General features: G+C 42.9%; 1 protein-coding gene across 1 annotated transcript in view; it reads left to right on the forward strand.

Moving 5' to 3' along the window:
- ENPP1 (ectonucleotide pyrophosphatase/phosphodiesterase 1) overlaps positions 1–13,876 on the forward strand; it is a 143,254-nt gene extending 129,378 nt beyond the window's left edge. Inside the window, exons 23-25 of the mRNA XM_063443235.1 lie at positions 11,209–11,341; positions 13,305–13,461; positions 13,576–13,876. Of these exons, the coding sequence (XP_063299305.1) occupies positions 11,209–11,341; positions 13,305–13,461; positions 13,576–13,737 (452 nt within the window). The 3' untranslated portion in view covers positions 13,738–13,876. The remainder of the gene's footprint in view (positions 1–11,208; positions 11,342–13,304; positions 13,462–13,575) is intronic.
- The last annotated feature ends 645 nt before the right edge of the window (positions 13,877–14,521 follow it).

Genomic DNA, 14,521 nt, shown 5'->3' on the forward strand with positions numbered 1-14,521 from the left:
AAGTTGTTGGGTACCGGTCAGTTGTCTGGTTAGTATAGGGCTACGTGAAGGGGCGTCAGTTATGGGTTCCAGTCGGGGGGAAATAAGGCATGAGGATGTGGGAGCTTGATTTTGGGAAAAGCTAGTAAATAGAATACTCCCAGCCGAGCTAGAAGAAGCTTGACCGGAAGTTTGAAGTGGCGCCAAATCAGGATATTCAGATCTAACGGGGGTTGGTTCTGGTTCCGGAAGGGGAGGTTTAATACGAGGGGGGGTGGATTCTGTACTGGAGGAGGAAGCGGAAGTGGATGAGGGCAATGAGGGGAGGGGTATAGAACTTCCTGCACTCGCGTCACCTCTTCCTGTAGGGAAGTAAGGGGGCGGCAAAGGGATCTCGGACTCAGGGGGCGTGTCCAAAATGGGCCTAACACCAGTCCTAGTGGACAAACAAGTCCTGGCCACCATGAGGCGACATTGCTCCTCATGGCATATCTGAATCCATTTTGGTGAGTCGTTTACGGCCTGTCTCCAACAATCAATATATGGAAACTGTCCGTAAAGTTCAGGCCTACCTGACACAGCCACGTGTACACGCTGTATCAGGGTTGGATCCAAACTACCACGTGGTGGCCATGCCGCAACCAAAATAGGCCACTCCCTAGTGCACAAAGTGACCAAACGTACAGGAGACATTTTAACCCCCAAATCACATGTTTTAAATCCCTTTTTAAAATGCTTTACCATACAACCTAAGGGATCCAAAATCGTTGACTCCGACGCGCCCATACTTATCAATGGAACGTCGTTGACAACGAATACTATGCACGCGTTCTATTCAACAGTCACACCCGTTTCCTTCGGCAACAGCACCACGTGGTACGGTTACCAAGTGAAACGTACACAATAACACAATAAACACTCAGGGAATTCCCGTACACACACAGCTGTTACACCAGTCACTAAATAATCAATATTATGCCCTTTGGCGAAACTATACAGTCACCCACGCTATAATTCTCTATATATGAATTACCAGTCTATAACACACCCCAGTAACATTGTCTTTTACAAACAGCGGTTACAGTACGGTTAGCATAGGTCAAAGCACAATTTAAGGTCACAATACAATTATTAGTGGTTATGGTGTTAAACATGCAATAGACGACAATGATTAGTACTTATATACAGTGTCAGTAAATATACAGGGTTATGGTACCGTGCACTATGATACAGCAACACACTATTAACACTCTCGCTAGACGGCTGAGCTCGCGCTATCTAACAAGATATACACTTTACTAACAATCTTTAACACATATACAATCCCAACTAAACTATTGGCCAGTACCTTGAATGGACTACCTAAAACTATGTACACCCGTTTTGGTTAGCCACACTGCCCAAGCACCACATATAGCGAACTAGAGGGCGAAATTTACAACAGAACCCTCTTAGTCTATTTACTCTATCAAAAATCTAGTGGGTTCCAAATTTACACGCCTTCCCACTTAGCCAAGATAGGTTGAGATCTAGCGAACCGAATTTACACAGGCGCCGCTTAGTCTCCCGGTCCCTCCGACCTAGCGAACGTAATATACACCCTAGAACGCTAGTCTAGACAAGACACCGGTGTCCGGCTAGGGCTATTTACACAGGACCCCGCCTGACTCCAAACCAAATCAAACGGTCTTACTAAAGAGCGTTCGATTGAGCGGTGCGCCTTCGCTCCTTCCCTCCGACAGAGGGGGCAGATTCCATACACAGATTTAAACCCCTTTTGGGCCTACCGCACAATCGGTATACCCCTAGTGGGTCTGCCGTCTAAAACAGCAGTCGTCTTACCTCCTCGTTCCTGAACCTGAGTTCACACTCATCGACGGGGACACCCCAGCACTTCTTACGTAGAGGCCGATGATCTCCTGGACAACAGACCAGTGGCGCCGAGACGAAGGGAGGTCCACGCAGAAGTTCAGGGGTGCAGCCGTAGAGAACGTGGGCAAAGATAGACCATCTCACGCCTCTGCCTCTCAGCTACCGTTGAACGATGAGCTTCCCGGCCAATGCACCAAATGATACCGGAGAAACTGACGGAAGCCAAGCACAGAGAGATGGACACAGGTTTCTTCAGGAAGGAAGAGATTCTTTATTGGATCACCGATCGGGACTCAGAGGGACTAATGTCACCAAAATACAGCAAGTTCTGAGCCCCGGACAATAGTGCAGGCTCCTTATATAGGCACATAACTCCTCCCATATTAAGCTCCACCCGCACATTCTCTTGACCAATCAATACAAATAAGAATTAACTTCCTGCTTGACCGCATGGCCTGTCCAGCACAATGGAGGAGGGGAATACTATATCCTGTATTCTTGCGCATGCTCCGTACACTACTGATCGTATCTTGCCTCGTGCAACCAACTGATCGATACGTCAGCATATGCACGTACACATGCCACGTGGTAATCTCGGCCTACTAAATTTATTTTTACCGAGATTCCACCACACAAGTACAGTGGCACCACATTTTATGATTACCACAAGTCTTTTTCAGCCAAGGCTGCGGCAACATTTGCACAGTTCAATATCAGGATACACGGGAGCCACATGGAGGCTGAGTTGTTCTGTCGCCACTTCGCTTGGCATGTGCAATTTGCTCGTCCAACTCTCATGCTACCAATTTGTGCATGAGATCAAAAGAGCCCAGAGACACAATGCCATCCATGAGTTAAACTGAAAAACAAAATATTTAATCTTTGTGACACTTAAATAGAATTTGCATAATGTGGAACAGGGTGTGTGTATGTGTATGTGTATGTGTGTGTGTATATATATATATATATATATATATATATATTATTATTATTATTTTTTTTTTATGTTTGTTATGAATAGCTACAGAAATATCAGGATGCAAAGCTTGTTTGAACTTTATTCATATATAATAATCGTACGAAAAAAGAGGGTTTAACCCTTTAATGACTGATAATGGACCCGGTCCGTCATGCTGGGGAAGCACTTAAAGACGGATGACGGACCCGGTCCGTCATGCGCTAAAATTAGCCCCAGATTGCTGAGAGGCAGACCGGGAGCACTTGATCGCACTGTCCGTGTGGCTGTAATCGCTTTGAAAAGCTGTCAGAGCTTGCACATGTGCTGCAGGGACTCATGGTCCGCCTCCTTGCGCTTCTTCGGTCAGTTTGAAGTGCAGGGATACTGATTTTCTCACTTCAAAAAAAAAGTTAAAGTTAAATCCCACCCCCGTTTCCCCTGCTTTAAAAAAATTAACCCCTTCACTGACATTTGATCACTGACTACAGTGATCAAAATACAGATCGGGGTATTTTACTATAATCTGATTTTATTTTTACCCTCAGTGGTTAAAGTTATTTTATTAATTAATTAATAAATCATAGTAATTAAATATTTTAAAATGATATATTTAGCTAGCTGGGGTTGGTGGAAGTTAGTAGGGAATTTGGGTTAGGCTAGCTAGGGGTTAATGTAAAAAAAGGTTTTTAAAAAGCTTTAAAAAGTTCTAAAAATCCCCCCCCCTTTACCCAGTCCTAATAAATATTAACCCCTACTGTGATTTATAATTTGATCTGTTTTCTTTTTTTTATAACCCTCAGGCGTTCAATTTATTTAATCTAAATATTTTAAAATGTTATATTTTGCTAGCTGGGATGGGTGGGAGTTATGGGAAATTGGGGAATTTACTGTTAGTGCTGCTTACTGCTAGTTAGGGGTTAATGGTGAAAAAAAAAGTTCATAAATAATTAAAGAAAAAAGTGTTTAAGAAAGTTTTAAAAAAAGTAATAAAAATGTAATAAGTAAACAAAAGTTTAAAGACAAGTTTTAAAAAGTAAACAAAGTGTAAAAAATATAAGTTAAAACATGCTCATTACCACTACACCTATAACTAGTGATGTCCCGAACAGTTCGCTGTCGAATAGTTCCTGGCGAACATAGCATGTTCGCGTCCGCCAACGCGGGCGAACACATGCGATGTTCGGTCCGCCCCCTATTAGTTTATCATTGAGTAAACTTTGACACTGTACCTCACAGTCAGCAGACACATTACAGCCAATCAGCAGCACACCCTCCCTAGCAGACCCTCCCACCTACTGGACAGCATCCATTTTAGATTCATTCGGAAGCTGCAACCATTTTATTTTATTTTTTCAAAAAAAAAAATTTCCAGTACATATAAATGTTACAAGCAGATACACCCCCCAGACACTCTGTATTACTGCAGATACTCCCCCAGACACTCTGTGTTACTGCACATACTCCCTCCAGACACTCTGTGTTACTGCAGATACTCCCTCCAGACACTGTGTTACTGCAGATACTCCCTCCAGACACTCTGTGTTACTGCAGATACTCCCTCCAGACACTCTGTGTTACTGCAGATACTCCCTCCAGACACTCTGTGTTACTGCAGATACTCCCTCCAGACACTCTGTTAATGCACATACTCCCTCCAGACACTCTGTTAATGCACATACTCCCTCCAGACACTCTGTGTTACTGCAGATACTCCCTCCAGACACCCTGTGTTACTGCAGATACTCCCTCCAGACACTCTGTGTTACTGCAGATACTCCCTCCAGGCACCCTGTGTTACTGCAGGTATTCCCTCCAGACACCCTGTGTTACTGCAGATACTCCCCCCAGACACCCTGTGTTACTGCAGATACTCCCCCCAGACACTCTGTGTTACTGCAGATACTCCCTCCAGACACCCTGTGTTACTGCAGATACTCCCTCCAGACACTCTGTGTTACTGCAGATACTCCCCCCAGACACTCTGTGTTACTGCAGATACTCCCCCCAGACACTCTGTGTTACTGCAGATACTCCCTCCAGACACTCTGTGTTACTGCAGATTCTCCCTCCAGACACTCTGTGTTACTGCAGATACTCCCTCCAGACACTCTGTGTTACTGCAGATACTCCCTCCAGACACTCTGTGTTACTGCAGATACTCCCTCCAGACACTCTGTGTTACTGCAGATACTCCCTCCAGACACTCTGTGTTACTGCAGATACTCCCTCCAGACACTCTGTGTTACTGCAGATACTCCCTCCAGACACTCTGTGTTACTGCAGATACTCCCTCCAGACACTCTGTGTTACTGCAGATACTCCCTCCAGACACTCTGTGTTAATGCACATACTCCCTCCAGACACTCTGTGTTAATGCACATACTCCCTCCAGACACTCTGTTAATGCACATACTCCCTCCAGACACTCTGTTAATGCACATACTCCCTCCAGACACCATGTTACTGCAGATACTCCCTCCAGACACCATGTTACTGCAGATACTCCCTCCAGACACTCTGTGTTACTGCAGATACTCCCTCCAGACACTCTGTGTTACTGCAGATACTCCCTCCAGATACTCTGTTAATGCACATACTCCCTCCAGACACCATGTTACTGCAGATACTCCCTCCAGACACTCTGTGTTACTGCAGATACTCCCTCCAGACACTCTGTGTTACTGCAGATACTCCCTCCAGACACTCTGTGTTACTGCAGATACTCCCTCCAGACACTCTGTGTTACTGCAGATACTCCCTCCAGACACTCTGTTTTACTGCAGATACTCCCTCCAGACACCCTGTGTTACTGCAGATACTCCCTCCAGACACCCTGTGTTACTGCAGATACTCCCTCCAGACACCCTGTGTTACTGCATATACTCCCCCCAGACACTCTGTGTTACTGCAGATACTCCCTCCAGACAATCTGGGTTACTGCAGATACTCCCTCCAGACACTCTGTGTTACTGCAGATACTCCCTCCAGACACTCTGTGTTACTGCAGATACTCCCTCCAGACACCCTGTGTTACTGTAGATACTCCCTCCAGACACTCTGTATTACTGCAGATACTCCCCCCAGACAGTGACACAGAGCAGAATAGGGACTGTTCCTCCTACATAGGGTCACTTGGCAGATATGGATTGACACCTGTCCTCAGGGACCCTGATACACTACTGTCCTCCCCCCACCCCCACCCCTGCGTGGTGGGTGGGGGCCATAAAAATAATGAGGGGGGGACCTACTGTCCTCCCCCCGCCCCCACCCCTGCGCGGTGGGTGGGGGCCGTAAAAATAATGAGGGAGGGGACCTACTGCCCTCCCCCCCGGCCCCCAACCCTGCGCGGTGGGTGGGGGCCATAAATCACAATGGGGGGAGGACCTACTGTTCTCCCCCCCGCCCCCACCACTGCGCAGTGGGTGGGGGCCATAAATCACAATGGGGGGAGGACCTACTGTTCTCCCCCCACCCCCACCACTGCGCAGTGGGTGGGGGCCATAAAAATAATGAGGGGGGGAACTACTGTCCTCCCCCCGGCCCCCACCCCTGCGCGGTGGGTGGGGGCCATAAAATAATGCGGTGGGGACCTACTGTCCTTCCCCCTGGTCCCCACCCCTTAGTGGTGGGTGGGGGCCCTAAATAAAAATCCCCCCCCCAATCAAAGGTGACTAGGGGTCCACAAGCCCCTAGTCACCCACCCCCCACCCCCAAAAAAGTTACCCCCTACCTACCCCCCTCACCCTAAAAAATAGTGAAGGGGGAATAAAATAACTAACCTGTAAAGAAAAATTCAACTTACTATTTGACGTCTTCTTTTTTCTAAAATCTTCTTTTTTCAGCCCCCAAAAAAGGCCAAATAAAAAGCCATAAGAACCGACGCAATAAAAAAAATAAAAAAAAAAAACGAGCGCAAAAAAAATAATCCATCTTCACCCATGGAGGGCTCCGCACAGACTGAGCTCTGCAGGGCGGGGGAAGGCTTATAAAGCCTTGCCACGCCCTGCAATTAGGCTAAGAACACTGATTGGCTGGTTTAAGCCAATCAGAGTGCTCTTTGTCATTTTACACAGCGTGGGAAAATTCCAAAGAACTTTCCCACGCTGTGTAAAATGACAAAGAGCACTCTTATTGGTGGGCTTGGAATCTAACCAATCAGAGTGTTCTGTGTCATTTTACACAGCATGGGAAAGTTCTTTGGAATTTTCCCACGCTGTGTAAAATGACAAAGAGCACTCTGATTGGCTTAAACCAGCCAATCAGAGTGTTCTTAGCCTAATTGCAGGGCGTGGCAAGGCTTTATAAGCCTTCCCCCGCCCTTCAGAGCTCAGTCTGCGCGGAGCCCTCCATGGGTGAAGATGGATTATTTTTTTTTGCGCTCGTTTTTTTTTTTTTTTTTTTATTGCGTCGGTTCTTTTATTTGCCCTTTTTTGGGGCTGAAAAAAGAAGATTTTAGAAAAAAGAAGACGTCAAATAGTAAGTTGAATTTTTCTTTACAGGTTAGTTATTTTATTCCCCCTTCACTATTTTTTAGGGTGAGGGGGGTAGGTAGGGGGTAACTTTTTTGGGGGTGAGGGGGTGGGTGACTAGGGGCTTGGGGATCCCTAGTCACCCTTGATTGGGGGGGTGAATTTTTATTTAGGGCCCCCACCCACCACTAAGGGGTAGGGGCTGGGGGGGACAGTAGGTCCCCCCTTATTGTTTTTTTTTTAGGGCCCCCACCCACCGCTCAGGGGTGGGGGCCAGGGGGGAGGACAGTAGGGTCCCCCCCTCATTATTTTATGGCCCCCACCCACCCCGCAGGGGTGGGGGCCGGGGGGAGGACTGTAGGTCCCCCCCTCATTATTTTTATGGCCCCCACACACCACGCAGGGGTGGGGGCGGGGGGAGGACAGTAGGTCCTCCCCCATTGTGATTTATGGCCCCCACCCACCGCGCAGGGGTGGGGGCGGGGGGAGGACAGTAGGTCTTCCCCCATTGTGATTTATGGCCCCCACCCACTGCGCAGGGGTGGGGACCGGGGGGAGGACAGTAGGTCCCCCCTCATTATTTTTATGGCCCCCACCCACCACGCAGGAGTGGGGGCGGGGGGAGGACAGTAGGTCCCCCCAGTGTGTATCAGGGTCCCTGAGGACAGGTGTCAATCCATATCTGCCAAGTGACCCTATGTAGGGGGAACAGTCCCTATTCTGCTCTGTGTCAGTGTGTATCAGGGATCCTTAGGATAGGTGTCAATCCATATCTGCCAAGTGACCCTATGTAGGGGGAACAGTCCCTATTCTGATCTGTGTCAGTGTGTATCAGGGATCCTTAGGATAGGTGTCAATCCATATCTGCCAAGTGACCCTATATAGGGGGACCAGTCCCTATTCTGCTCTGTGTCAGTGTGTATCAGGGATCCTTAGGATAGGTGTCAATCCATATCGACCTAGTGACCCTATGTAGGAGGAACAGCCCCTATTCTGCTCTGTGTCAGTGTGTATCAGGAATCCTTAGGATAGGTGTCAATCCATATCTGCCAAGTGACCCTATGTAGGGGGAACAGTCCCTATTCTGCTCTGTGTCAGTGTGTATCAGGGATGCTTAGGATAGGTGTCAATCCATATCTGCCAAGTGACCCTATGTAGGGGGAACAGTCCCTTTTCTGCTCTGTGTCAGTGTGTATCAGGGATCCTTAGGATAGGTGTCAATCCATATCTGCCAAATGACCATATGTAGGGGGAACAGTCCCTTTTCTGCTCTGTGTCAGTGTGTATCAGGGATCCTTAGGATAGGTGTCAATCCATATCTGCAAAGTGACCCTATGTAGGGGGAACAGTCCCTATTCTGCTGTGTGTCAGTGTGTATCAGGGATCCTTACGATTGGTGTCAATCCATATCTGCCAAGTGACCCTATGTAGGGGGAACAGTCCCTATTCTGCTGTGTGTCAGTGTGTATCAGGGATCCTTATGATTGGTGTCAATCCATATCTGCCAAGTGACCCTATGTAGGGGGAACAGTCCCTATTCTGCTCTGTGTCAGTGTGTATCAGGGTCTCTGAGGACAGGTGTCAATCCATATGTCAAGGTGTCAATGCGTCATATGTCAGGTGCCAATCCATATCTATCGTGATTTAGGAATGTTTGGTGATTTCTGCCCTTTATGGATTAAAACCAGACTCTGCATCAACTGTGTAATTTCCCCCCTCCGGCATGCCACAGTCCAGGTGTTAGTTGAAACAACTTTTCCATCACTTTTGTGGCCAGAAAGAGTCCCTGTGGGTTTTAAAATTCGCCTGCCCATTGAAGTCAATGGCGGTTCACCCGGTTTGTGAACGTTTGCGGAAGTTCCCGCTCGCCGTTCGCGAACCGAAAATTTAGTGTTCGCAACATCACTACCTGTAACAAACTAGAGTTAAAAACGATCCCACGCTAAGGTTCAAAATATGCCTTTTGAATTACCCCGGGGTGTATTCTTTAATATAGTGTTTGTGGGGAAGTTTGAATAACCATCCAGCTAAACTACTCCGAAATGGAACATGGACACAGCTTAAAACGTCAAAGTTAGAAAAAAACTGAATGGCTGCGTCTCAAATTTGCCCCTTCCACATCCACATATACCTAGCAAAAGGGTATTGTTGTACTCAGACAACATAGCTTAGCAACATATAAAATATTATACAGTCGTAGCACACATAAGGTTAGCAAAATATACAGTACAAACTCACTGTGTGTCAGAAAAAATGCTTAGTACCATTACACTTGGTACAAGCTAGCAGAAAAATGATCCCACACTAACGTTCAAAATATACCTTTTGAAATACCCTGGGATGTCTTCTTAAAGAAATGGTATGCCTTTATGGTGTAGTTGGAATATGTTGCTTGCTGAAGTGCTTCAGAATGGAACACAGAGCCATCAAAACCATCAATGAAAACTCACACTTAAAAACCTGAACTTGTCACTTTTCTTTTACAGCACTGTAACTTCACAAAATAGTGTCTAGGTCATACATTGGGCATATTGTTTTACTCAGAAGATGTAACTGAGCATTATTTGGGGGATTCTATGACTGTGGCACATATCAAGTGTAAGAAATACTCCGCAAAAATGCAACATGTATGTAAAAAAAAAATGCAATTTATTATTATTATTATTTTATTTATATAGCGCCATCACATTCCGTAGCACTGTACAATGGGTTGACTAACAGACATGTAATTTTAACCAGACAATTGGACGTACAGGAGCAGAGAGGTGGAGGACCCTGCTCAATGAGCTTACATTCTAGAGGATAACATTTAAACTGCTATAATGCCACAAGAAGAGACAAAGGCCTGTCAAATCAATCTATGAAAATTCTAACTATAGAAACTGAAATAGCCTTGTCTCTTTTATGGCATTGTAGCTTCACAGAATAGTGCCAAAGGAATACAATGGGAGTATCGTTTTACTCAGCAGATATAGCTGAACACAATATGGGGTTCTGTACAGGAATAACACACACCAGCTTTGCGAAATACACACTAAAAAAACCTTGTTATATGTGTATATGCCAAAATAGAGAAAACACACAATTTTACTCCAATATTTAGCAGAGATTAGCGATTAAATAGCTACGTAAAAGGTGTCAAAATAACCTTGGGTAAATAGCCTGTGATGTCTACTTTATATAAATATATACTTTTGTGTGGCAGTTTTTGTTTTTTTGTGATGGCTACTAAACTTACAAGACAAACATACCAACCAAACAAGAAATTTAATTATATATAACAACATATGATAACTTGGTATTTATTATATTACTAAGACACAATGGCGCAAATTTATGGAATAAATACCTTTCTGATGATTAAAAAAAAAAAAAAAAAAAATTGTTTCACATTGAAATTTTATTTTAGTCCTTGTATTTTGTGACCTATAACTTTAAAAATAAGCTGAAATCCTATACATATTATGTACTCCAAAAATCAAGACACATAAATAAATTTATTTTGAATTACATTTCCTAAGCTGGACATATTATGCACACGCAATTATTTTTAAATCAGAATTTATCTATGTATATGTGACATCAAATTAAAGCCCTTTTTGTCCTCTAAAAAATGGTATGTAATGTGTTGGTGCAATAAATGAGAAAGATTTAAAATTGCGGTTGAACACAAACGGCAAAAAAATGCAAAAATTGCTTGTGTCCTTAAGGGTAAGACACGGTTCTGAAGCTGTGTCCTTAAGGGGTTAAATAATTTAAATAAAGCGAAGATTGTATAATAATAAGGCTCTTCTCTTGGAATCCTAAGTGTGAAATCTTCACTTTAATAATTTATTAAGCTGTCATACGTCTCATGGTTTAAAAATGCTATTTTCATTTTGTGTATTATTCACAATACTTTTAGTTAATTTGTGTTATTGTTTTTTTTAGTGATTTGGAATTATTTCCACAATGTATTATTATTGAAAAATACTGAAAAGAAAAATGGATTCCAAGTCATAAGTGGTCCAATATTTGATTATAATGTTGATGGTCGATTTGACACTATGGAACAGATTACACAGTAAGTTGAATATTTTTGTTTTACTAAACTTTTACAACCAGCATTCACTTTTCATTTTACTCCTTTTTCTGTAAAAAATGAAGTGTTTTCTGTCCGAGAGGAAGCTGGAAATGAGTATTTGGGATGATTGTAGCTGACGATGCTTTGATCCACGCACAATCTGCCTCACTAAGTTTTATCCAAATTTTGGTGTAAAGCAGGAGATAAAAGGGTCACCGTGGTCTTTCTAGCCACCAAATACCAGTGTCTGTTTTTGGTAGGTAAGAAAGAACGTTTGTATACTTCATCACTTTACTGTTCAGGGCTTTTTTGTTTATTTTTGAGCAACCTCACTAAAATTGCTTCACTGAAGTAATGCCCTTGTGTGGTTGCTCTTTTGGTGACAACGTAAATACTAGGACCCAGTGACAGCTGGTGAAGTTTAAAAATGGTAGGTTGCTTCCTCTGACTTATTGGGCTGTATTCACTTAACTCCATTACATGTTATGTCCTGTTCAAATCCAGCTGCATCTCCAGTTATCAATAAAGGGTAGCATGGATCAATTGAAACTGCAGTAGTCCTTACAATGACAATAAATGTTTTTTTTTTTCTACCATCAATAACTGTCAGGGCGCCACCCCACCTTTTCAATGGACAATTGCTAGGACACTTTGCCTTTGGGATGAGATAGTACACCTATATTTTGAATGTTTCAACCGGTCTCTTGTGGGTAGTCACTCTTGCAAAGTTTGTCCCAGAGGCAAATACATAAGAATTATCCTAATTTTAGCAAGAACACACATGACTCTATGTAGACTTGGTTGCCACTATTGATAACAGCTGTGTTATGCATGCCATGACCACTGTATCATCTCCTCCTGTGGTCACTGACAAACACCACCAGGAACATTATACAAACTCATTGTAGTCTTGAGCATGGTCAGCTTCAGATATTTCTTTACACCAGGATAGTGGGCTAGTCCAGGACCTGGAGAGCAATGATAACACAGGCCACTAGCCAATTTACAAACCAACATAGTGCTGAGCTAAGAAAATACCTGCACAAGTCCTGGATGTTGCCTCACTCCTGCAAAACCGTGCAGAAAGTCATGCCAACACCCCCTCCACTATGTTGAATTTCAGAAGAATAGCTTCAGACTGCCCACAACCTCCTTGCCAGTCATCCTATGCTCATAGCCAGTTTCCACGTCTGGCACTTGAGCTGGGGGAAATGAAGAAAGGAGTTTATCACACCTACAGAACCTGATGAGTTTGGCAACTCAACACCAACATCACAGAAGCAGTTTGTAAAGCGGAAAGCATAAATCCAAACCAGATAAGGAATTCTAAAAGTGATCTAATTTGTGTCTTTATTTGCAACTCATCCACTTGATTGCATGTTGACTATTTTAAGAATCCAATCCGTAACTGTGATCTAGTCCAATTGAAACCCCATGCAAGGTCCATTTTGTTGACTATACTTGTTTTTTTTTAATTATTATTTTGAAGCACACACAAACATTTTTATTTTCTTTTTCTTTCTGTGAGTTTGTCATATGTATAAATTTGTAGGAAATAAAAATGCTTTTATATATATATATTTTTTTAATTCTTTATTTTTCACGTGCACGATATGACTTACATGCTGGAAAAAACCAGAGTAGTTGTGAGAAGCTCATCTATAACAATCTACTTGAACAGAGATATGGCTATTGGTAGAATGCACATTTTTTGGTATTGAGACGTTGGTCTTAAAGGCCTGCAGAGATGTTGTCAAGTGTGCTATTACAGTGGTGTCCTAGTGTGTGTAACAGGCAGTGAGTTGTCTGAGTAATGCCATGCTACCTCTACCTGTAAATATGCTTTTATATTTATCCTAAAAATTACAATATCACAATTGCCAAGCTGTTCTGTTGTTTTACATTTTACCTTTTTGCTGCCATTGTATATTCTACTGAATATATTGTTTTTAATTATTTTCAGAATCTATAACAGCACTGGTGTGTATATCCCAACTCACTATTTTATTATTGTGACAAGTTGCAAAAATGTTTCCCAGACTCCTTTGCAATGCACTGGGCCACTAGATGTTTTACCCTTTGTTTTACCACATAGAGAAGAAAACAGTGAAAACTGTGAGGTAAGATATTTTTTTTTTTTTTTGTGTGCTAAAACATGAATTGATCTGATAAACAAATCATATTTAGATTTTGTCTCATTATTTTCTTTTTTTCCCCTTGTCTTGTACTTGTAGGTTGACAAAGATGAAGCGGTGTGGGTTGAAAAGTTTCTTTATTTTCATGCTGCACGTGTCAGAGATATAGAACTTCTGACAGGACTTATTTTCTTTCAGGATACAAAATATTCAGTTGCTGATCTTTTGCAGCTCAAAACATTTATGCCTGATAATTTATGAGGAATAATGCACTTTTATACTTCAGTTTGTTTATGTCTTAACTTTTTAATAAACATGTAAGAATAACTGCTTATTGATGCTAATGTTTCCATTGTATAGATACCAGTTTTGTGGAAAAAGGGACTAAAGTAAAATTCTGTCTAATTACAGAATAATATTATGTGTGTATGTATGTGTATATATATGTGTGTGTGTATATACATACTCTTTTTGAGAAGAGCTATGTGATTTTTATTATTTTTTTCTGTGTTTTTCTGTGTTGCTCCTGGTGAGCCAAACATTCTGAGCCTGTATTTTTTTTATTTATTTTATTTTTTTTTATTTGCACTTAGGTGCACTGCCACAACAGCTGGTGCAGACTGAACAACAGGCGTATTATGACAGTTGCATGGCTACAAAAACAATGCACATTTTTTATAAAAAATAAACAAGATTAGACTAATATCCTTAATCTGTAGGGGGTGGATATCTCTCACTAGGCGTGCATTAAAATTATACAGAAAATACAATTCAACATAGCATCAGGGTGAGACACTGCATTAACTCAGCATCTCAACATAGCCTAAAGAGGGTGAGTGGTAGACTATCAGCCTAGGTGGTGCTTTATATAGGGCTTTGTTTATATGCAGGTGTTGGGTAGGAAGGTATGTATAGACTTAGATGTGGGTAGGTAGCTGCATGCCCTCTGTTTAGGAATAGCTTGTCTTCCTGTTAAGAACTTGGGGACCTGGTCTTTTGTCTTGTGCCAGACTGCCTGTGTTTTAAGCCTGGAGAGATGTTGGTC

Source organism: Pelobates fuscus, chromosome 2 (genome assembly GCF_036172605.1).
Source record: "Pelobates fuscus isolate aPelFus1 chromosome 2, aPelFus1.pri, whole genome shotgun sequence".
Lineage (NCBI taxonomy): Eukaryota > Metazoa > Chordata > Amphibia > Anura > Pelobatidae > Pelobates > Pelobates fuscus.